At 41.4% G+C, this 23564-nt stretch overlaps 1 protein-coding gene across 8 annotated transcripts in view; it reads right to left on the reverse strand.

Moving 5' to 3' along the window:
• Positions 1-23564, reverse strand: part of baiap2a (BAR/IMD domain containing adaptor protein 2a) — a 72575-nt gene that overhangs the window by 7852 nt on the left and 41159 nt on the right. For 6 of the 8 annotated variants that reach the window (XM_026916570.3, XM_026916571.3, XM_053239124.1 and 3 more), the window contains 9 exons: positions 15141-15202; positions 14907-14978; positions 10831-10968; positions 4504-4656; positions 3386-3619; positions 1255-1465; positions 844-1045; positions 603-671; positions 52-205 (listed from right to left, as the gene is read on the reverse strand). In XM_026916570.3, coding sequence (XP_026772371.1) covers positions 52-205; positions 603-671; positions 844-1045; positions 1255-1465; positions 3386-3619; positions 4504-4656; positions 10831-10968; positions 14907-14978; positions 15141-15202 — 1295 coding nt within the window. The remainder of the gene's footprint in view (positions 1-51; positions 206-602; positions 672-843; positions 1046-1254; positions 1466-3385; positions 3620-4503; positions 4657-10830; positions 10969-14906; positions 14979-15140; positions 15203-23564) is intronic. The other 2 variants (XM_026916572.3, XM_053239123.1) reach the window with 1 other exon arrangement.

A 23564-nucleotide genomic window follows, 5' to 3' on the forward strand; every position in this document is an offset into this window, starting at 1 on the left:
CGCGTGTGCGCGCGTGTGTGCGTGTGTGTCTGCGTGTGTGTGTGCATGTACCTGTGTGAAGCCAGCCATGCTGTAGGGACGCGGGCGATTCTGTGTGAGGCTCTGAGCCAACAGACGGGCGGTCAGACCGTAGTCAGGCATGGGCAGAGACGTGTCGTCTCTCTCCAGCAGGTTCCCTGTGCTGCTGCTCTTTCCATGGTGTAGACTGAAGGAGAGTGCACAATCAGCCCAGACTACTCAAGCCCATACATGCACCGCTGGAGTTCGCTGTAGCTTATATCAAATTAGTTGATTTAGCATTGGCCTTAATTGAATGCAAAAGGGGTGTCACCCAAAACCCAGCTTTTGTTTTTTTTGCCCCAGTGACAGAGCACCCAAGCAAGAAATTCCCCAGTCCACTTAAGAAGCAACAACTATAAGAGATAAGTGCACTTGATCTGTGTCAAACCTCTAGGAAACTATACAGCCTGAGAAACTATACAACCTTCAGAATGTCGCTGTTATAAAAGATTCGCACTAAGTCACTTTTTGTATTTCCAAAAAATGACATGCACTTAGAGGTTGTTTTTTTTTTAAGTGCGAGAAAGCGTCAGGGTACTTACTTAACTCGCAGCTTGTCACTGTCGCTGTCAGGTAACACTCTTGTGTAGGAAAAGGGGAACCAGCCTCTCCTGAAAAATAAAAAAAGCAAGCTCCTATTTAGTGCTTTTAAAAGTAAACCAATAATACATGAGCTCATGAAGGCAGTAATGGTAAGAACAAAACCACTAGAGTAAGAGTTTCGTTCAGTCATGTCCCAGCAGTTGGTAAAAACAGGTTTTTGTCTACAGCACAAAGACTTACATCTTGTTCTTCTCGTTCTCTCCATAATGCCAACCATCCCGAGCCTCAGGCACCAGCAGTGTGATAATGTCACCCTCGGTAAAGCTGAGCAGTGTGCTGTTGTCACCAGCAGCATGAGAAAAGATGGCCTGCACACGTGAGCGCCCATTCTTCTCCAGTCCTGCCGCCATGGAGCTGGACCTGGGCAGAGTCCGTGTCTCGCCTGAGGGGAAGAGAGAGAGACAAATGCTATGAAATCAAGAGAGTAGATAGTAGGTAGAATTCAGTTCTGCAACAAGTGATGCCAGAACTGTGCTGCTTCAGCGATCTGAACATTTGGGTAATGAAACTCCTTGACTGATAATTACAAAACATTCCAGCTGCTTGGCTAGTTGCATTTAGCTCTTTTCTGTAGGTGGCTTGGTCTCGTACCCACGGTGGCCTTGCTCTTAGCGGGCTGGGGTCTGCGGACAGGCAGGGTGTTGGAGTAAACCTCGCTGACCTGCCTCTGTGGCTGAGTCTGGGACTGAGGCTGAGGGGAGGCGGGTCTTCCCTGAGACACACCCCCGTCAGCCCAGTACTCCTCCCCTTGCATTCCTGTCGTACCATTGACCAGAGACATGCCATCAGGCCCCATCAGCCTCTGTAAACAAGAGGTACAAAATGAAGATTAGGCAAAAGTCATTTTAAAGTGTAAAAAACACTTTTGCTCTTATTCAGCTGAGTAATAATTGAAGTTGCATACAAGAGGCACCATAAAGTGCTAATATGAATGCAGAGTCTTGGGCAGACGAACCACACCCAAACTACACTCAAAGATGCTTGATAACACTGTCTGTCTACTGAGGTTATTCAGATCAACACTAACACACACCAGACATGATTTTAGTTCTAGTTCTAGAAGTTTGCTTTTCAGTGTTTTAATAATTTCTTTCAGTGTTCTGCTTATTTGAACTAATATGGACTTATCTATTCAAGATACACAATTGGCCCACCTACATTTATAATTAAAAATTCAGTAATCTAACTTAAGTTAAATCTGACCTAATCAAGTTCTAAAATTAATAGAAATGAACCTGTTAATACAAATAGCCATTAACACAGGACACATAACTACCTGGGAACTTGTGTCCACACAGCTGAAGCTGATTGACCATTTGTGCTCAAAACACCATTCATTTTTGATGTTGTATGACAGTTTCATGAATCAGAAAAAGGTCTGTTCATACCCCATTTTGTGAATTCAAATCTGTGATCCTTTCTTTGCAACATGGATGAATAAGGGCCAGTGTGACAGATGAAAAGCAACAACAGTTTTCTCCTTTTCAGGGTGGTGAGATGTGAATGGAAGACCGACTAACTGATTGGGTGAGTGAGTAAGGAAGGAATGAAGAGAGGGAGGAAGGGAGGAAGGGAGGGGGAAGGGAATGAATGAGTGAATGAATGAATGAGTAGTGAGTAGGTGAGTGAATGAATGAATAGTGAGAAGTGAGTGAAGGGCGAGAGAGTGAGGCAGTGAAGCAGGGAATGAGTGAAGCAGTGAGAGAGTGGGTAAAGCAGTGAGCGAGTGAGTGAAGCAGTGAGTGAGTGAAGCAGTGAGTTACGAAGCCATGAGTGAGTGAGTAAAGCAAGCAGTGAGTGAGTGAATGAAGCAGGTAGTAGTAGTGAGCGAGTGAGTGAGTGAGTGAGTGAGTGAGGAAGTAGTGAGTGAGTGAGGCAATGAGTGAGTGAATGAAGCAGTGAGTGAGTGAATGAAGCAGGTAGTAGTAGTGAGCGAGTGAGTGAGTGAGTGAGTGAGGAAGTAGTGAGTGAGTGACTGAAGCAGTGAGTGAGGAAGTAGTGAGTGAGTGAGGCAATGAGTGAGTGAATGAAGCAGTGAGTGAGTGAATGAAGCAGGTAGTAGTAGTGAGCGAGTGAGTGAGTGAGTGAGTGAGGAAGTAGTGAGTGAGTGACTGAAGCAGTGAGTGAGGAAGTAGTGAGTGAGTGAGGCAATGAGTGAGTGAATGAAGCAGTGAGTGAGTGATGTAGTGAGTGAGGTAGCAGTGAGTGAGTGATGTACTGAAAAAGGATTGTACTGAAAAAGGAATCTGACAGTAAGAACTGGGTTCAAAGTTACACATGAGACTTCAGATTTATTACTCTGGCATTAATAACAGACAAGTAAGAGCCAGTGTAACTAGATCCAGCTTGGATATTAAAATTCGCTGAGGGTGAGGTGCTCCGTACAATAGCGCTGTCTGCAGAAATGAGTTTCTGAGTCCTTGACGCATCTCTTGCACTGCACTATGGAAATGTTCACTCACTTTCCATTTGCTCCCTGCACCAGCCATCCATCTAACCACATGATAACACAATACCATCAGCATCTTAATAGGCTTATTTACATCTTCCTTCCACACAGAAAGCAAATGATGAAGATAAAGAATCGCCTATGTGAATATCTGTGACGATAACTTATGTAATATGAACACACAGAATAATCCCACAGGCTGCCACTTGGAATGATGAAACCTTCTGTAATAATAAGCTATAGCTGGGTAATAGGTGGGTAGGTGCCACTCACCCCTGGGTGGCCCATGAGGGCCGCCAGTTCAGGGGGCACAGGCAGGGGCTGAGCGCCAGGGATCGGCTCCGAGATGACCAGGTTGCCCTTAGAGGAATGCAGCGGGCTGGAGAGAAGGGGGTTCGAGCCGGACACCATCTGCTGCACAAGCAACATGGCCCTCTCCGGGAGCTTGTTGGGATCTGAGCAGGATTGCTGCCACACCGGGATCTTCTGGGTGAGCAGATCCTTGCCCTAGACACAGAAACATAAAAAGCTTTTTTCTTTAAATCAGCCACCATTTAAACTTTCTTCATTACAGATCAATTCAGTATGCAATTTTTATTATACAATCTAAAGATTAGATCATGCAAAAGCTGGTCTTTGAGAATCTGCTGGTAATCACGACAGGGCCTCTCTTTCTCCTCACCTCTTTGCCCTCTATTCCAACACACTGCAGCGTGGGTGAGGAGCCTGCCTCTGTACCCATCCGCCCACTCCTCGCCCAATGACTCACTCGCTCGCACACACGTACACACACACACACACACACACACACACACACACATATACACACACACACACACACACACACACACATATACACACACACACACACACACATATACACACACACACACACACACACACACACACACACACAGCACCCTTTCTAAACTCTTCCCACACATGGCCCTGTACTGCTACTGGACTTTCTGTCAGGGCATTTCTCTCTCTACGCCACGCATAATCCCATTATCAGAGCTTAGACCATACATACAGACAACACCAACACAGACACAGGACCCCCCCCAACCCCCACCCCAAACACACACACACACACACACACACACACACAGACACAGACACAGAAATGCTGTATAAGTAGTATGACCACAAGTTCTTCATAAGGTTCTTATAGAACAGTTCTGTGTACAAAACCAAGGACATAAATGAGCTCCTCTTCTTTGGTAATTGCAACAAAAATAATGCAGCTAAGAGCAGAACGTTGCAGGAGAGAGCTCGGAGAATTGCCATGGCAACTGCTAAGATTCTGCCGAATGGCCTTTACATTGAATTGGACAGTTTGTTTGCAGATTTCAACAGACCGTAAGATGAACATGCTCCATCTCTCTCACCTTGCCATGGTAGGCACTGCTGTTCTTGGCCACGGCGCACTGGCGGTCCACCAGGAAGCAGTATCGTCTGCGCTCCTCTGACAGAGCCGTTTTGTAGCCCTCTGCGATGAAGGTGTCCAGCTCATTCTGCTTAGTGTTGATGGTCTCCACATACTGATAAAAGGAGAAAAAGTCAAGCAGTCAGTCTAGATTCCTTACAGTAGAAATCTGGAAGTCACTCCTTGACCAATTTAATTACCCCAGGAAGCAAGTTGTTGCTTGGTGTTTTGGCTAATATAGGAAACTGGAAAATGAGGCATGACATCATGCAAGTTAACATCAAATAGACAGGTTAAAAATTAAAGGAAAAACCTGCATAACTAAGTATAGTTCAGAAATTAACATCCTACCATGCTAATTGACATGTATAAAAATGCTGAGCAGGTCTAGATTTTGGATTAAGTTCTCAAGAGGAAGAGATCTAAATGACTTTGAATCTCAGGCCTAAGTAATGAATCCTCTTTCAGCCATAAGGTCTGCTCATCTGAGTTTCAAAAGGAACAGTGACTTAAGAGACATCTGCATTTAAGACTATGGAAAAGTACCTGTGCAAAAACTCATCTACAGAGATGTGTAAAAAAGTATTATGGACAGATGAGTCATCCTTCACCATGTTTGCGACAAGTGGGCGTTGAGAGAGCGGTCCAAGCCTGAATGCTTGACCCTTCAGTGAGGGGATCTGGCGGCACTGATATACTGTGGGAGGTATTTTGCTGCATGTTTTGGTCCCACTTGTGCCCTTAGAGGGAAGGGGCACTGTAAATCAATACAAAGTCATTCTGCCTAAGCACCTTTACCCTATGATGAAACACTTCTATCCTGATTCTTTCCTTTAATTTGTCACTTTTCTGTGCATGAGCCACAGATTAATTTCATTAAGCAATCAACACACCCTCATACTCCACATCATGCCCCCTTACAATAAATGATCAAGCCCTGTTAGCCCATTTATACTAGCTATCCCTGGAGTGGGTTGTACTTATTACAGAGGTATTATTAAAACGTCATAATGGTGTTGACATACTTGCACTGTAAAATAGTCTTTTGTGGGTCTCGAAACCTCTCTGCCCCCCATGAAACCTGAGTGTTCCTTCCATTCCACGTGACCACGCCTCTGACCCACTGCCCCCATTTGAAAAAGCATGTGGACATTTCATCTGTCACTTCATCCATCCCTCCCCCTCTCTACCTACTCCCCTCTCCTATCAGCAGGAGTTTTCACCTGATGGAAATGTCAGCACCATTACAGAACTCATTACTGGAACACATCCAGGTGTTCCAACACTCAAATGTAATTTCCCCACAAAGGGGTAAGAGGCCTCCCCGCTGGCTTGCTGCATTATCATCCGTTTCAATCATATTGCTGTGTTCACCCTGGGAAAAGGAGATTTGCCATAATGAGAAAAGAACTCCACACACATACGTTTGCGCTGTGTGGAATCAATAGCGGACGTAGCTTCGGAGGAAGAAGTTAATGACTCCACCGGAGGGAGAGAAAAGGAGCTGACAATCTAACCAAAGCAAAGAAATCTCCCTTGGTCAGTCATGATGGTGTTTAATCAAGGCACAGTTTGGTGTCCAGTCCTGTCCCGGGTTGAGATTAGCACTCAGCAAGGTAGGCAGGTATGCAGGACTGGATGTAGGTTAGTGTTTCCTTTTAGCTTATGCGCTGGATGTGTAGAGATTATTGTAATGGAAAGGGTTTCATTACAGCACAAACTGTCCTAAAGAGAAAGCAATAGCAGCACCACTGTGGCATTACTGCATGTGCAGTTCATTATTCCACCACAGGCTGGTGCTAGTTTCTCACCAAAATGTGAACAAATGCACAGAAATGACCATCAAGAGTCCACACAGTGTACAGACGTAGGCTGTGTATATGCGGGTTGTAGGTCTCTCTTTATACTGCTTTGCTGGCAGCCAGTAGATTAAAGGATGAAAGCTTCAGTGGTGAACTGATATACAATCAGCACCGGCCTGTTAAACTGCATAGTGTGGTGGGGTCGTGCCCTCTACAGGCCCCTTGGCAGAACAGCTTTTGGTTTACTGAAAAAAATTGAAGCTGAAGCAGTAGAGCAGGAATGCTGCATGAGTCATACAAATGCAGAGAGGACAGATATGGAGTGGAGATAGCAACATTAAAAAAAAAAAAAAAAAAAAAAAGGAAAGAAAAGCAAGTGTACATGTAATGTGAAGTATATCAGAGGTCAGCTTTGTGGCAAGGAAGCAAGACTGACGAGTGAGTATGCAGGCAGACGTGTCACTTCATGATGCATGGAAGGAGAAGGATTTTTTTGAGATATGACAGCTGTCAGCCACGCTACAGCCAACACACTGGCTCAGCCGCTGTGACTGGTTGAGCATGCAGAGGTGGAAACTCAGCCGTACTGCAGCCTCCACACTCACATGCTTCTCTCAGAGTGCTCAGACTCCCACTAAACCTCCAAGGCTAAGCACAGCTTCTGGAGAACCAGTCAAGCCTTGCACTCGTGACTCACGAAACATTCATCATATGACAAGAGCTATCTGAGAGAGAGAGGTATGATTGTGAATTAACTTTAGCACCTTAAATATGCACAGTGGACATAAACACCTCTACGTTTGGTACTCTTTCAGAGAGCTCAGTTAAATATGTGGGGATAATAGTATGGAATAATAAGCAGGGCTGTCTCAGTAGAGTCCATTTATTAAAATATTTTCCTGAGATATAGCAATAGCAAATGGGAAGCAGTAAGCGAAGGATGCAGCAAGGGAGAGACACTTATCCCTGCTTACACTGCAATCAGTTACTCCTCTGCACTCTTCAGCACTCTTTCAGCCTTTTTTGTCCAAAGTCATGCAGTGCCTAATCCTGAGCCTTCACTGGCTGCATGCAGAGATTTTGCAAGTGTGTGTGTGTGTGTGTGTGTGTGTGTGTGTGTGTGTGTGTGAGAAGTGGATTATTTTCCTATAACAGCACTATACAATGATTTATTACTCTTCCAGTACAGCAATTTATCAACAATTGCAATTTTCATATTCTAATGAATTACACGACGCTTTTTATCCATTTACAGTTATGTTTAATGCTGTGGAACGTCAACAAGACAAATTTGTTCTTGTTATCATTTAAAGTTAATAAGACAAAAACTCAACTTGTTATGTTACTGAGAAACTGGAAAGCGCAAAGTCCTCTGTCCTGAGCACTCTTCCTTGGTGGAAAACTGATTGACCACTACAAAGCAGTCACACCGGAGACTCATTCTATAAATGTTAAATAAATGTCTCTTTACAGAAAGCTTCAGTATTAATGATTATTTCTTTGTTAAATAAAAACACATTTAAAAAAATATATTGTATGGAGCATTATCCATACAAAGTTCTTGTGAATGAGCTGTTACTATAGAAATGATAACACATTAGAACAAGTGCATTAGCCAGAAGTACTGTCAGAGCTGCTGTTATAGAAATGTAATCAACACCTTCTGAACAATCAGATTTGAGAATTCACCAGTGCTATTGTTAAAGTGTGAATCCATGGTATGGTGCTCTCGCTTGTCTATCGCTAAGGTTTCCTACTCAGATTGATAGAGCCAGCTCAAACAAAGTCACATTTCAGATGTCTAGTGTTGAATAACTTCCTGTGTGCCAAAGTTCTTGACTACAAAAATGCCCATCACTACTGTGTGTATGTGTGTGGGTGTGAGCACTCAGGCATGTCTCTGGGAGTGCACACATGTGTGCATGGCTTTGCTCCTGTGTGCATACATAATCCTGAAATGATGCGGATCACCGATCTCCATATGCTTCTCCTTAGTCACCAAATGTGCCTCAGTATGGGCCGTGACAGCTCCACCTCCACATGGTTATTTAAGTATGACATGCCAGCTGCCACAAGCTGCATTCTCCTCCATCTTCTCCCTTTATTGCAGTAAATAATTAGCTAATTAGACACTGCACTAGTGAATAATGCTTTTTTGAGGTTGGGGATGAAGTAAACAGGGAGAAGGATGGACAGAGGTATAGTGAAGCGGAGCAGAGGATCAAGGGAAGCAGACGGCATTGAGATGGAGAAAAAAATGCAGAAAGAGGGCTCAGGAATGTGGTACACTTAAACACAGCGATTTGGAAAGCGTGGGTACTGTGCTGTGTGTAAAATGCTGGAACACACAGTTATTTCGACACCCCCGCCATTCCCCAGCACTGGCTGCATGTGCCTTTGTTTGCCTATCTTTCAAGAACAGAGTGATCAGGTGGGTTTCAACTCAGCTATATTATAAGCACAGGCTGCTCTCGCCTGCAGCTAGACAAATCCATTTACATAAAAGTTGCCAGGAGGAAAATTAAATGAAAGGAAAGATTGCTTCCCTCTAGTCTGAAGTGGTCAAAAAAAAAAACAAAAAAAAACACAAGTCTGGGAGCAGTTGATGACGGTCTGAGTGCACACATCCAACCTAAAGTGCTGATGACACTGATTCATGCCGAGAGCTGGGAGTGGAGCCACATCACGGCTGATGTATGGCTGGAGCCTACATTGAGACATTGTCCGCAGGGTATCTGGCAGCACCCAGAGAGCATTCATCAAGTCCTAGCAACAACAGGCAGGAAAAATGGATTAATCCAGAGCTGGGCTACCTGCACCAGCATGCAGCCTACTCCTAGTTAACCTCGAGGGGGAAAGGAAGAGTTCCGCAAACAATTCAGTCTATGCACAAATGCTACATTAGAGCTGAGCACAGATTGAAATAACCGAATATCTGGAACCGAATACATTATCTGGCGTGAACAGAAAAGTGTTATAAATAGACACAAATGCAAATACAAATAGGAAACACACTATTGTTTTCCTATTCACAGGGCATCTGATTAAGACTAGATCGTGACTGAGATCCTACAGCATGCAAAAATGTCGCAGGACCGGGAGGTTTTTACTTTTCATCGAGTGAGTGAGCATTAGATTTGAAGCTCACAGGACAAACAAAGACCATTAACTTTGCCGCTGTGCAATGCATGTTCAGTGTTTCATTCTTCCTCCATAGTGACTACCTCGTCAGTGTTGTGGTGTTTTAAATAAGGCTACTAGGTTTCTTTTGGGATACCAACTAAATTTGTTGGAATATATTGCTGGCAGGTGCAAACAAAAATAATAACTGCACAAGTGGAATTAAAAAAAAAAATCTCTAGTTGATGCCAATTAAGTACATGAGTGATGTAGCTGAGGTTGAGGAATTGAGGATATAATGATATGATTTTATTTTATTTTTTTCTTAAATGCCAGCCCACTTTGGGTTTCAGTCCAAACAGAGATAGAGACATGGGTATTTGGAGCACTAAACAGATACAGATAGAGATGATACAGATACAGATATAATATAGAGACAGATGTGCTGTCTCATACACAAAATCCCAGAGTCATGTACAGGCAAGGGAGCTGTGTTGTATTACAGCTTGGTAATGGGTTTGAGAGAGTAGAGTTTTCACACCCAGGAAAGCGTGAAAGCTTTCTCTGGAGCTCAGGTCTCTCGGGAACCTGTATACACTGAGCAGAGTCAGAGCCTATTTATTTCCTTTAGGACTCTGCCACTATGCTGTTGTACTCACAGCAATTAAACTGTGAGCTGAGGCCTGTTCTGCTACCACAGCAAACACAGAGCAGGAGGGAAAAAGCTGGGAAAGATGGGCTCGTACAGGGAGTGGGTGCATTTGTGTGGCGACAAAAACAGGTCAAAAATGCTGAAGAAACTACTTACCTTTGCAATAACTTCCAGATCCTAAAAACACTCTCATAAGCACCTTTTTAAAAAATATATATATAACACTTCTCCTCAATAACATGTGGCCAAATACTAATTGTGGGAGTACAGATTCTTTTTAAAAACAGTGTCTTGCAGGAAAAATAGTACTTTCTACATGTTAAAATAAAACTGTACATCATCCACATAAGTTTAAGCACAAAATGCTGTTCATTTTACATATTAATTCCAGGAAGGGTGCTAATAATTCTGGAAATAACTCTCACACAACCTGCCTTCCTGATCACATGACTCTTAAATTCAAGTTAGATTAAGATAAACACAACGTTATCATAGTGTATTGTTATCAGACCTTTCTGTGTTTGCATAATGCACTCTAATCCTAGTGTAGGCGTAATGTCCCACCCCATGACTCACGGCTCTCCTACCTTCACTACTGTAGCATGTCAGGAGGTGGAGGTTAACGTGTTACTGACAGTGGGGAGGAAGACAAGGGGAAGGAGAAAGAGGAGGAGAAAAAGGAGCAGGCAGAGGAAGGGGCTAACGGTTGTCTCACCTGCAGCTCCTTGTCGTTGTATTTGGATGGGTTCTTGCTGCCCTGGCTCTTCCTACGCAGTTTCTTCAGCTCAGCCTGACATTTCTCCAGGCTCTCGCCTTTGCTCTTGTGCTCAATCTGGTACTTCTTCAGAGCCGCCTTCAGGAGACAAAACACACAAAATCTTAGTGTACACAAAGTTTTTGGATGACTCAAGCACGCTTCAAACATTATGCTACAACACAGATTTTTACAAGGCTGAAAAGCTGCAGATGTTATAAATGTCCTCTAACAAGCAATCAGTGAATCTCACCATGCCGATTAATTGGAGGAGTCGTTAAAGTTTCCAAGCAAATATAATTTTTGTATGTAATAAACAGCAAACTGCATGATCTTCTATACGGAGCTATGAATGATGGCTTAATTGCACACATGAGCATTCTTAAATAATGCATCTCTAAGCTTTAAAGCTCATACTCATAACTCACTAGCAGTTACCATGGCCACTGGAGTGAAACTCTTTGCATGACACGAGTGCGCCCTGAGAGCTGCATGAACGAGATGAGATTGGTGGCTAGCACTCATTTGTCATACAAGTCAGGGCAAACCCACAGGCACAGCAGCGCTCCTCGTTCACTAACCATGTTTCACTTTCTTCCTGTTTTCTCTCAACTCAATAATACAGCCCATAATAATTTATGAAGTATTGAAGCAAACATTATTAAACATGAAAGAGTGGCATTTTAACAAGCGCAGAGCTGAAACTGAAGGGAAGGGAAGCTTTAGTGGTTATGGGGCTGAATCTCAGTGACAGAAGCCGAAAAGAAAGGTCCAGATGTGGTTTCGGAAGTATTAATGATGATCTGTGGCCATAAATTTAAAGCTGGACTGCAAAAACAAAAAGCTCTTTAAACAAAAACACAGGGTGGGTGGATTGGAGCAGGTTTTGTGCAAAAACAGAATCGTTACTAATAGCAGCCTAATATTACTCACTTCCTGATTTACTGATTTTTTTTTTTAACTAACTGCTTCAGTGAATCAAATTGGGCATGCTTTTGTCTCATTTGATCCTCCATCCAGAGCTGTGTTCAGAAATCCTACACAGACTACACAGACTACACAATACTTTATTACTTTATTAACATTCATCACATTTATGTCTAAGAAAAAGCTATATAGTAATCTAAAAAAGAATAAAGTATTCTAGGTTACATTTACAAACTGGTATCCATATTAACTGCTTATAATTTTAGAAAATTGAAAAAATGAAACAGAATAAATAAAGAGTCATCTTCAAGACTAAACGAAACCAACTAGAATGACATGTGCTAAACAAATTACTTATTTACTAGGTAGCTAATGACACTCATGATTTTTAAGATGGAAACCTACTAAAAAAACCATTTTAATTCAATTATACCACTGCACTGTTGAATTCTTGAGTTGAATTTTCTATTAAAGTAGCTCTGACAATAGTGCTGGCTGCAAGGCAAATCACAGTTTTATGATAATGCACTTGTTCTAACAAGTTATTGTTTCTATAGTAACAGCTCATTCATGGGGACTTGTACAGAGACATGCTGCATAATCTAAGTCTAATAATACATGGTTTTTTGTTAAGCTTTCTGTAAGGAGATGTTTATTTAATATTTATGAAAGAAGACTTCAGTTAGCAACAGCACTTTGAGATAAAGCAGACCATCAAGTTTTGCACCATGAGGAAAGTCTGTAAGATGGTGGGCTTTGTAGTTTTTCAGTTAGGTGACAAGCTGTGGTTTTTTCTTCTTATTTGCTTTAACAGAGAGGAAAAAGAAAGGCTATTGGGGACTGTTTATAGCTTATTTATATTGTGATAACAGGAACTACCTTGTTTTGCAGATGTTACACAACATTAAACGTAACCCTAAATGAAAAAAAAAGTACAATGTGTTGTACGTTAATAAATAAAATAATTCTAATTGTTGACAAATTGCTGAGTTATAAGAAAAATGAAACACATTGGGATGTGCTTATATTGGAAAATAGCCAACAATTATGGCATGCCCCGTCATGTTTTATTACTTATAACAGTCACTGATGAAGAACAGAGTCGTGTGAAAGAGAATCTTGAAAGCAATTAGTCACGCAAGAGGTATGTGAAATTAGGCCTCAGCTGATTGATGATGGTACTGGGAAATCAGTGACAGGTAAAATGGCAATGTATTCGTGAATTTCAGTTTAAAATTCACAATCCTATATGCAATTTTTTGCTCAAACTGAAAATTCAATATTGACATTTAAATTTGCCATTTGGTATTGTGGCACTGACATTTCTGTTACTGCTGTGACCGTGCCCCGACATGCTGGCTGACACGTGGACGACTGTGAAAATGAAAATGCAATTGGCTCAAGATGCATTTTCCAAGATAAAGCAGGAGGTGCTGTTCCCCTCTTTAGATGTGAGCTTTTTGACATCCTGTTTTCTTTAATACAGAAAAGGTAAGTGCCTCATTAGGGACTTCAAATCCACATAAGTTTTGACAAATTTGACACCATTATTGCACTCTTTAATTATTTAATTTTCCATTTAGCATTTTTATTTCAGTAAAGCTAATTATAAAACATCCAAATCTTTGTGGTCAAAACTGCATATAGGCCTGTGATATAACAACATTCCCATTTTACATATTATATTTTCATTTAAATTTTGCCACCAACAAGCTTCCAGTCTCTTTCTGCTTTACATATGGAAAAGTCATATGCACTGCTTTTCATACAGCAATGGCTTGCGTGTCTCGAGTAGTATCCATAGCAACAACAACTCTAAGCACAGCTATCACTTGGGTTTATCACCAAAACCACATATCAAAGATGAAAATGTTTCAACATAAAGAAAACCTAAAACGGTCGACTACCTTTTTGAGTATTATTTCATCAAAATATAAAAATACTCTCACTGACCACTTTAGTAGGAAGATCTGTAAACCTGCTCTTTTATACATTTAAACCTGCAATTATCCAAAAATAAATTCACACAAATACAGGTCAAGAGCTTCAGTTCATGTTTACATCAAGCATCAGAACTTAAGAAAATGTGATTTTATTGACTCTGACTGTGGCATAGTTGTTGTATTAAGTATATCAGAAACTGCTGATCTTTTGGTATTTTCATGCACAACAATCTCTACAATGGTGCAAAAAGAACAAAAGTCCTGCAGTTCACATCCAGTTCTGCAGGTGGAGACCCCATGTTGATGAGAGAGGTCAGAGGAATTGGCCAGAATGGTTTGAGCTGACAGAAAGGTTATAGTAACTCAAATAATCAGTCTTTACATAAGTGGTGAGCAGAAAAGCAAATCACAACGAGCTAAATCTGAGGCTACAGTAGTCACAGTCTCACTAAAACTGGACAGTGAAAATTGAAAAAACATTTTTGACTTTTTTCATCTGGTCAATCAGTAAGTGTATGTTAAATAGTGGGACTTTTAACCAAATGTTGGCACACACACAATGCATTGTTTAAAAAGGTTCTCTTGCCAGTTGATTTGCCCAGTTCACTTAAAACGATCATGTTTACAAGAAGCACCCACCATTACAGCGTCTTGTACTGATAATTAAATAAAGGCTGGGTGTTTGCTCTGACTGACAATATAGTACAAAGGCAAGCAACACCCCCCACCTCCCCCCTGTTATGTGATTCCATACTGTAGCAGCACCCAGCTCCGTTCCCACTGCCCACTCGTTCTAAAGATATCCATGAGATGCTGCACATATCCTTTAATCTTGGTTGAATCGCCGAGTTGAATCGGTGCAGCGTGTGTGAGAATGAAAAAAAGAAAAAACAACTGACGATGTTGCGGCGCTGTTGCAATATTAACAGCATGAACAACACGAAACTGCAGGGATGCAGAGAGTATATGTACATATAAAAAACCCAGAAATCTGCTGCTGTATGAAAGCCATCTGTCAGTCATTTCTGTTGCCATGAGAATAGAGTGTCTCAGTGCAGTACGCTTCTATAATGCAGCATCAGGAGAACAGTCATATGCAGACTGTTCTTTCTCTATTTAGAACCTTCTGAAAGTGTGTGTATGTGTGTGTGTATTGAGGAAACTCACAGTCAGGTATCTGGCATCCAACTCCACTTTCTTCTCCAGCTCTGAAAGCAGCTCAGTGTGGAAGCACTTCAGCTGCAGAGAGAGAGTTCAAACATTCAGCGTTCTTATTTACAATGAACAGCCTTCCAGGCATGGCCATGGCTGAATCTAGATCAATATCATATTATATAAACCCAGAGGCCATCTGTAGGGCATTAGGCAAGTCAACTGGAGTGAAGATTAAAGATAACGCACCATTTCCTCTAGCTGCACTTGTATCTGCCGGTGGACCTCGGCCATCTGAAAGAGCACGTCCCCTACAGAGAGGACACAATTATTAATTTTCAGGATGACATAACGGGAACTGTAGAGAGGTGGAAACCCCTGTCGTGCACTAAGACCATGCAGTCACACAAGACACACAGACAAGACAAGCAAACAGAGGACAAGATGGAGCAATGGAACAGAGACTGACAACGAACAAACAAAAACCCCACAGACAACCACAACAAACAGAACAAAGAGAAGTTTAAAAATCTCTAAAGAAAATTTTAGGAAACTTTGAAGGTTTTTTTAAAGCATTTTTCAAGGGTACAAGCCAAGTGTCGTTTAAATAAATAATAAATACATCACCCGAGTCTACATAATTGCAATTTTGAACATCAAACCAGTCATTTTATTTCATTTGTCTTCCCTTATAAATAGCACTAATTGAAAAAGACAGTCAAAACCAGCAAACAAGATCAACAAAGAGGGAAAAAGAAAGAGGCATGCAGCTGGCTGAGGAGGTTTTTTGCATTTTATATACCTACACGCTGCCTCTTCTGAATACGCAATGCATTGTGAAGAAAAAGAATAAAAAGACACATTGAGCAGGAGACAGGAGACATACACAGAAGGAGGAAAAAGAACACAGAAAGCAATGGTGGAGACACACATACATACATACACACACACACGCACACACACACACATGGCCAGACATATCATAATGAAAATACAAAGCAGAAACTAACTATCAAAACTACAAACTAAAACTTTTAACCAAAGGTCACAAAATGTCACATGATCCAGAATCCAGACCTGATTAGAAAGCAATTACTTAAACATTTTCTCCAGTACACAGACACTAGCAGACACGCATTCGGTTGCCTAAGGAGAGGGCTTGCTCCCAGCAAGCAGATTTGGTTTGATTAATGATAATTACACAATCAGGGTGGTAAACATGCAAAGCTTATTTGCACATTTGACTTGCAGGTTGCAGTTTCAAAAGACATGAACTTTTTTCCCAGAGAAGGAGTCTGAGATACGTCCTTAGGCTGCATGTCAAACAAACAAGATCATAAACAAAGTGTTCAGAAAACTCTGTGAGAGGAAGCTGAAGATATCTGTGAGAGCCAGAGGCAGGCTGGGCGTTCTCACACAGTTCTCAACTGTACAATACACAATACTAATCCAGTGCCAGAAGCTAATTAGACACAGAAGCAGACTGTGGCCTATTCACACTAACACAGTGTGAAACACAGCCTGTACTTAGAACAGCTCCTGATAAAATGGTCTTGCTTATATAAGCAGGACACACATCAAGGAAGAGAGTAATCAAGGCAATTGTGCGCACACACACACGCACGCACACACAGACCAGCACACACATACAGACAGACAGACCTTACCCAAAACTGGATTTGTAAGAGTGTGGAAGGGAGAAGGGAGCACTTCTTATATCAGTTATATCAGAAGTATTCAATAGGCGTGTAAACCTCAGGCCTCCACTTGATACGATTTCATTTCTTAAGGGAATGATTTGAGATTTGACAAGTTCCACAATTTAGTTCGCCTCCGATCGATATGTGACCAGTTTTGTTCAGAAGTATCAGGGTTATGGGCAAATCACTTTGCTAGCCAATTTACACATCAGTTTAAAAATCTAAATAATTTTTTACACCAGTACTTTTTTCAATAATGATCAATTTATTAATTCTAATTTTTCAATTAGAATCAATCTTCAATCTCAAGGTTTCTTCCTATCACCATCTCAGGGAGTTTTTCCTTGCCACCGTCGCCCTGCTTGCTCATCAGAGACGGCACACACACACACTTCACTTTACTTTTGTTTGTGTAAAGCTGCTTTGAGACAATGACCTTTGTAAAAAGCGCTATACAAATAAAAATGAATTGAATTGAATTGAATTGAATTATAATTCATAATAATCGATTTACGACTGGTGTCTAGATTCATTTCAACTGTTACCTCTTAAACCTATGCTCTAATCCAAATCGTGCGTTTTTTATAACCCTAGTATTCAACAAAATTTTTTAAATGTTCAGTTACATAAAATTCGGTCCTTAGAAAAGATCCTCATAAACAACTAACATGACTTAAAATCAACAACAGTTACTTTGTAAAGCTTAACCATTAAGCATTAGTTCATAGCTATAAGTAAGACAATTTGAAGAGGTTATGTTTGGTGCTTCACATTGTTATTTCTGACTATCCGTCATGGGCACTGAACAGAGGAGATACATCGGTTTTGAAATGCATACTTCTCTGCCCATTCGTTTTTACTAATTCTGTGTTCATCAACTTTCCTTTGTACAATGTTCTTGATTGGTGAACTGACGAGAGAAGGCAAATAAAACTTTAAAATTCTACTAAAGCTTGTAAAAACTCTCCTCTTTCTGAGTTCACGTCTCTAGCCCTATAGCTAGTCTCTTGTCTGATGAGCTGTCTTCAGTTATATAATTTACATTTACATAATAATGTATGTGATTTTTATAAACCGCAGAGGATCTGCTAAAGTCTGCTGAACTTTTTCATACACTGAACGCTCTGCTACAGTATTTTTTATTTCCCATCTTACTGCCACTGGTTTACATTTTGCCTTTTCCTCAAAAGGAGCTCTCTCAAGCATGAACAATCCTGTGTACCAAATACAAACAAAGATAGAGGCTGCAGAAGACGACAGCACGCTCTCAGAAGGCTACTTAAGCCGATTACAGATAATCAGTTGTGATCACAACCCCGGGGCTTACACACCACTGCGCTCAGTTGAGAGCTCCCAGAGGTTCAATCAGTTAAAGATAGCCGGCCGAAGGCCTATCCGCCTTATCAGGCACCGACTGAGCCTGAGCCAGCACTTTTATAGGAGTTACGCAGGTGCAACTGAAGATAATGTTTATCCATTAATAATGTCCAAGGCTTTTGAGGTCCTTGTCTGTAAAGTAAGTGAAACATCATCAAAGCTGTATCTCAGATGATGTGCACTATACACTAGAAACCATGTGCTTGAGTATATTGTACCTAATTAGCACTAAACAAAAATTTCAAGTTCTGGTGTGAGACATCGCATCACTGAATCATGCCACAATAGCCTTCACAAGAAATGAAGTGGGGTTTTTTTTGTCTAGATTGAATTTTTTTAACATAAATTTGTAACATGGGAGCGCTCTTAAACTGTTCGGTATAAATTTAAGCCTTAGTGCTCTCTGGCAGCTCCGACCCTTTCACTGGCTGTGACAACTTTGTGTAAAAAATGTCCAATTTATAAATTACGCACTAGATACTTAAATTTGTGACTCAATTTCTGCTGGTCCCACATGGATACACTAAAGATTTGCACATTCCAAAGATAGTTCATGTCCACATCTCAGCCTTTCTTTAGTATGTAATGTCATCTGTGTACTGTAGACACAGACCTAAGATAAGCTTCTCTAATCATAAAGACTGCCCTGTGCTCATTCCAGACTCATTCACAACATGCTCATACTGAACATTCTTTCAACACACTTATTCTTGCTGACTTTAGATTATACGGTTACAAGAAGAGTAATGTTTTATAATCCCACTCTCTGGTGTCACCCAGAAGAGGACAGGTACTTGTATGCTGTAGCATTATGATTTCCCTTCACTGGAACGAGGTCGAGTCCAAACCTGTTCCAGCATGACAATGCCCCTGTGCACAAAGTGAGGTCCATGAAGAAGTCCATAGTTTGCCAAGGTTGGAGTGGAAGAATTTGAGTGGCCTGCACAGAACCCTGACCTCAACACCACTGAACACCTTTGGGATGAACTGTAATGCCGACTGCACCCCAGGCCTCCTCATCCTCCTCCTCCTCAACATCAGTGCCTGACCTCCCTAATGCTCTTGTGGCTGATTAAGCAAATCCCCACAGCCGTGTTCCAAAATCTTTTGGACAGCCTTCTCAGAAGAGTGGAGTTTATTATAACAGCAAAGAAGAAGCTAAATCTAGAGTGGGATGTTCAAAAAGCACATATGGGTGTGATGGTCAGGTGTCCACAAACTTTTGGCCATATAGTGTATGTGTCATATAGAGCCATATAGTGTATGTGTCATATAGGGCCATATAGTGTATGTGTCATATAGAGCCATATAGTGTATGTGTCATATAGGGCCATATAGTGTATGTGTCATATAGAGCCATATAGTGTATGTGTCATATAGAGCCATATAGTGTATGTGTCATATAGAGCCATATAGTGTATGTGTCATATAGAGCCATATAGTGTATGTGTCATATAGGGCCATATAGTGTATGTGTCATATAGGGCCATATAGTGTATGTTTTAGCAGTATGACTGGGACTAATTGCACTGCCTTAAGTTACTATGAGGGCAGCAATGCATCTCATCTGTTCACAATTTAAAATAAAATAAACGTTTATCAAATACTCCAGTTAAGGAAGACCTTCAGCATGACCGTGATCCAAACTCCATTGGCAAATCCCACCAATCGGGCATTCGAGAAATGGTTCACATCACAAAACTGTGGAACCTGAATAGCATTTGAAGGGTGTCAATTCTTTTCCATACTACTCCAACAAACTTTTGCTGGATCTCCATCTAAACCAATATAAATTCAATGCTCCAATACCATTTGAATGTCTGAGGTGACTACCACGCATGTGCATTTCAACAATTTTAATGAAAAAGCTTTTTCTAGGCCGGCCCACTTGGAAGTAACTGAGCTCCATCAAAAATTACTCAAAAAAAAAAACAAATACCCTAAGCAAATTTGAGTGCAAAGACACTGCACATAATGACTGGATTTAACATTGGCCTGGGGGAAGGAAATGATTATTGTAGCATTTTGTTGTAATTCATGGCTTTTTTTTGCAATTCAATTTAAGGGCTTTGGCCAAACCACTGAGACTCTGAGACAGCTGAATCGATTAAAGAATGGCATGTCGCAGCCTGTCGCAAACAGCCGCAGGCTCTTCTAAAACAAACAAACAAAAAAAAAACCCACACTGCAGTTCTTCTGCAGAAATCTAATTATTGCTTTGCTTTTGCTTTAAAGTGGAACTAGAATAAAGTGCATCTTGATAAAGTATGCACACAGAGACAAGGCCAAACTTTCAGTTTACAAAAGTGAGCCACAGAGGAGCTATTGTGCACTGTGGTTTTAGGGAAAGTCCACAGGAAACACTGTCCTTTACTAAACTGTTTAATAGGAATAACCAGAGACTTAGAATGTCAAGTTCTAGTTAGAGATCTTTATTCTTGCATTTGAAGCTGATGGGTCAGAGTGCTTGGGTGTATCCAGCTCTGGACTCATCAAACCTATTTTCTTTAAAACGTCTTGTCACATTAACAAAAGCAGCTTCTCAGCCTGTCAGTCAGTGAGCAGATTTACCCGGATGAATCAGCCGAAGTAGTCATGCATGCCTCTACCTGTGTATGTGTATGGAAAGATCCCATGCCACCACTGTCTGTTTAAATTCTTTGTATAACACAGAAACACCCAACTCATTACACACCATGCAGGCTGTAGGGGCGAGAAAGCGGAAACCCAAGCGGTGATGAGATACTGTAGCCGCGAGCCAACTCAACAGGCCAGACCAGTCTGAAAGGAGGAAGAGGAGGTGGAGGGTGAATCATGGATGAAGGTCAAGTACAGATTACTGCAGGGTGTCGTGGAAACAGAGGAAACGCGGAGGCTCGGGGCCAGAAGAGGCGAGAGGAGAGAGGAAGGGTTTGTGCTTCTGTAGGCGGTCGGGTTTTCTCTCAACAGCTGTCTGCTGTCACTGTTCCTCTTGTACAAACATGAGAGGATTACATCACTCGCCACGTTTGTTATAAAGACTATATATCCCAGAATGCTTCAGCTGACAGAGAAAAAAAAAAACTCAAAGTGTTTGTGCGGATTTTATAAGTGCTTGCGAATGCAGTACTGAGATGAACACATTGTTGACGGATGTGCGCTGAGCAGGAAAAGCAGTGAGGAGCCACTACAGAGAAAACGACACAATGTCAACTCCCGAGCTCTCTTGGGAAAAACACATCTGTGTAGCCGCTGATAAAAGAATTGAGGGCGTGTCTGTGTGTGTTACTGTGGGATAAGAGGCTTCAGAGCGATAACCACAAAGACAGCAGGTAATCTGATCTCGGGTACAGTAGCCATAATCAGTGTAGATACCAACACCTCTTTGTGTTTACTACTTCCAGGCCACACACACACACACACACACACACACACACGTGTGCATGCACGCACACACGCACACCTCAGCAGTACTCCCTGTGAATCCTAGTGATTAGACAGAAGTGGTATCTAGAGGCACCAACAGAGTAATAGGCTTCACTGGACTGAGTGTGTTTGTGTGCATTTGTGGTGCATCATGGTACAGAAAATAAAAGGTTTTACACCTGGTATTAACACCCATCTTGAGTGAGCTGAGACAGATAGCTGTTGAAACCTGGAATTTCCGTGTGTCCTGAATGCATCTCCAGCGTCCACCTTTCCAGATTTGATGCAGTTGACACAGAACGTCTGATTGATACTTCTGAGAGCGTGTATCTGTGAACATGTCAGGATTGCGTGTGGACACTCTTACAGAGTGAAGTCTTCACACTTGCACGCAATGTGAGTGTGTACACTAGGGAGGAGTGTCACATGAAGCACACCAGTATTTAGTTTAGCATACCAGCACACCAGTACTTATTTACAGGGAATATATAATTACAGCGAATAATAGCAACATAAACAAAAAAAAGTTCCATGTTTCAATGTAGGAATAATAAATAGAAGACGACAGGGGCATAGAATTGTTTTGCGAATTGCAGGGGGAAAGAGTAACCTTGCATAATCAATTATAACCCAAGTCACTCCTCACCAAAAGCAGTATCAAGTGGCTCCTGTATCGAAGGACTTCACTTTTACTAGTGTTTAGATCTACAATTCCAGCAAACACCAAATAGATGCTTTCAGATTTTTTATTGAGCTGTTATCACCTACACATACTTTACTGGGAAAAATTAGGTCCATTAGGGAAAAAAAAGCAGATGATACTACAGAATTAAACTGACAAACATGAAACGCAGAAGAAAAAAAAACATGATCTACTCACTCATGCTGTTCAATGCAGGAGTTTTATCACAGAGGAGAAATTTTATTAAAGACACCAGTGTGAGAAACTAACAGAGTCACCAGCATGACCAAAGATTTTTTTACGGACTACATTTTCAAAAAGCAGTTGAGGAGCACGAGCACGTCTCTAGCCCGTAGAAAAGAAAATACTGGATGTTATGAGGGAAAATTTTATTGTTTACATTTTTTTGTTTAAAGTTTTATATACAAAGATGTACTTGGAACAATATCATTCTGAAACCCTTGATAAAACCCACAGAAGAAAAGGTCAAAATTTTTCCGGTTACGCAACCAGACATCCCTCTCCGTCAGCCTGAAGGCTAGTGTATGCACAGCACCACAGATAGAAGAAATGAGCATTTAGCTCATGAAGGACCGCACATAAGAATGTACAAAGTGCCTCTGCATGCAGCTCTTACCCATAAACCCCCTCTCCAGCCAATACACGTTAACGCAGAAGTATAATGCCTAATGCGCCCCGATGTCTCCCACCACTTCAAAGGACTGCCTTCCTTTCAAAGGACCGAGATCACACTTCAAAGGTCACACAGCCATGTGTCTTTGACCAAGTGGTTGTCAGCAAAGAGAGTGAAGATGTGCTGGTTCAAAGTCAAAATTCCTCTGGTTAAAATATGCCTGTTCCTCTGAGAAGAGGTTTCTGTGGTAGAAACGTTTGCCCCTGTTTCACACCTGGTGGATCTGATGACCGCATCAATTGGACACCGTTACATACAGGTCACAGCTCCAGGAAGCTGTTTATCTCCTGCTTCAGAGTAGGTACTATTCCACACCCCAGCAACTACTGAGGTGGAGCTTGCTGTACTGAACATCATTCAGTGGTGCATTCAAGTGCAAAGCGTACAGAATGACCAAGCTGCCTTTCTGGAACAAATCACTAACTACAGCTTGCATTAGAGCTGATGTAGTCTGGTCAGGGAAACATTTCCGGAACACTTATTTTTATATCAACACTGAGTCAAAAAAGTAGCAACAAGCAGCAAAAACGCTGAAAGTCTGCCATTCTGCATGATGTGTGCACACAGCTGGATTAAAAAGCTTTATACCACATTGCTGCTGGCTTCTGAAATCTCAGTGTGGATTCATTTTCTAGAACAGCAGCTCTGCCAGTAGTTGGTTTTTTTTTTTGAGTGTTTGTTTTTTAATGTGCTCAATGTAATGTGTTATCGTTTCTATAGTAACAACTAATTCACAGGGAATTGTATGATGGATGCTCCACAAAGACCAATATAAACAGATTCCTTTTTTTTTTTTTTATTTTTTTAAAGGTGAT

This window comes from Pangasianodon hypophthalmus, chromosome 13, assembly GCF_027358585.1.
Source record: "Pangasianodon hypophthalmus isolate fPanHyp1 chromosome 13, fPanHyp1.pri, whole genome shotgun sequence".
NCBI classification, from domain to species: Eukaryota; Metazoa; Chordata; class Actinopteri; order Siluriformes; family Pangasiidae; genus Pangasianodon; species Pangasianodon hypophthalmus.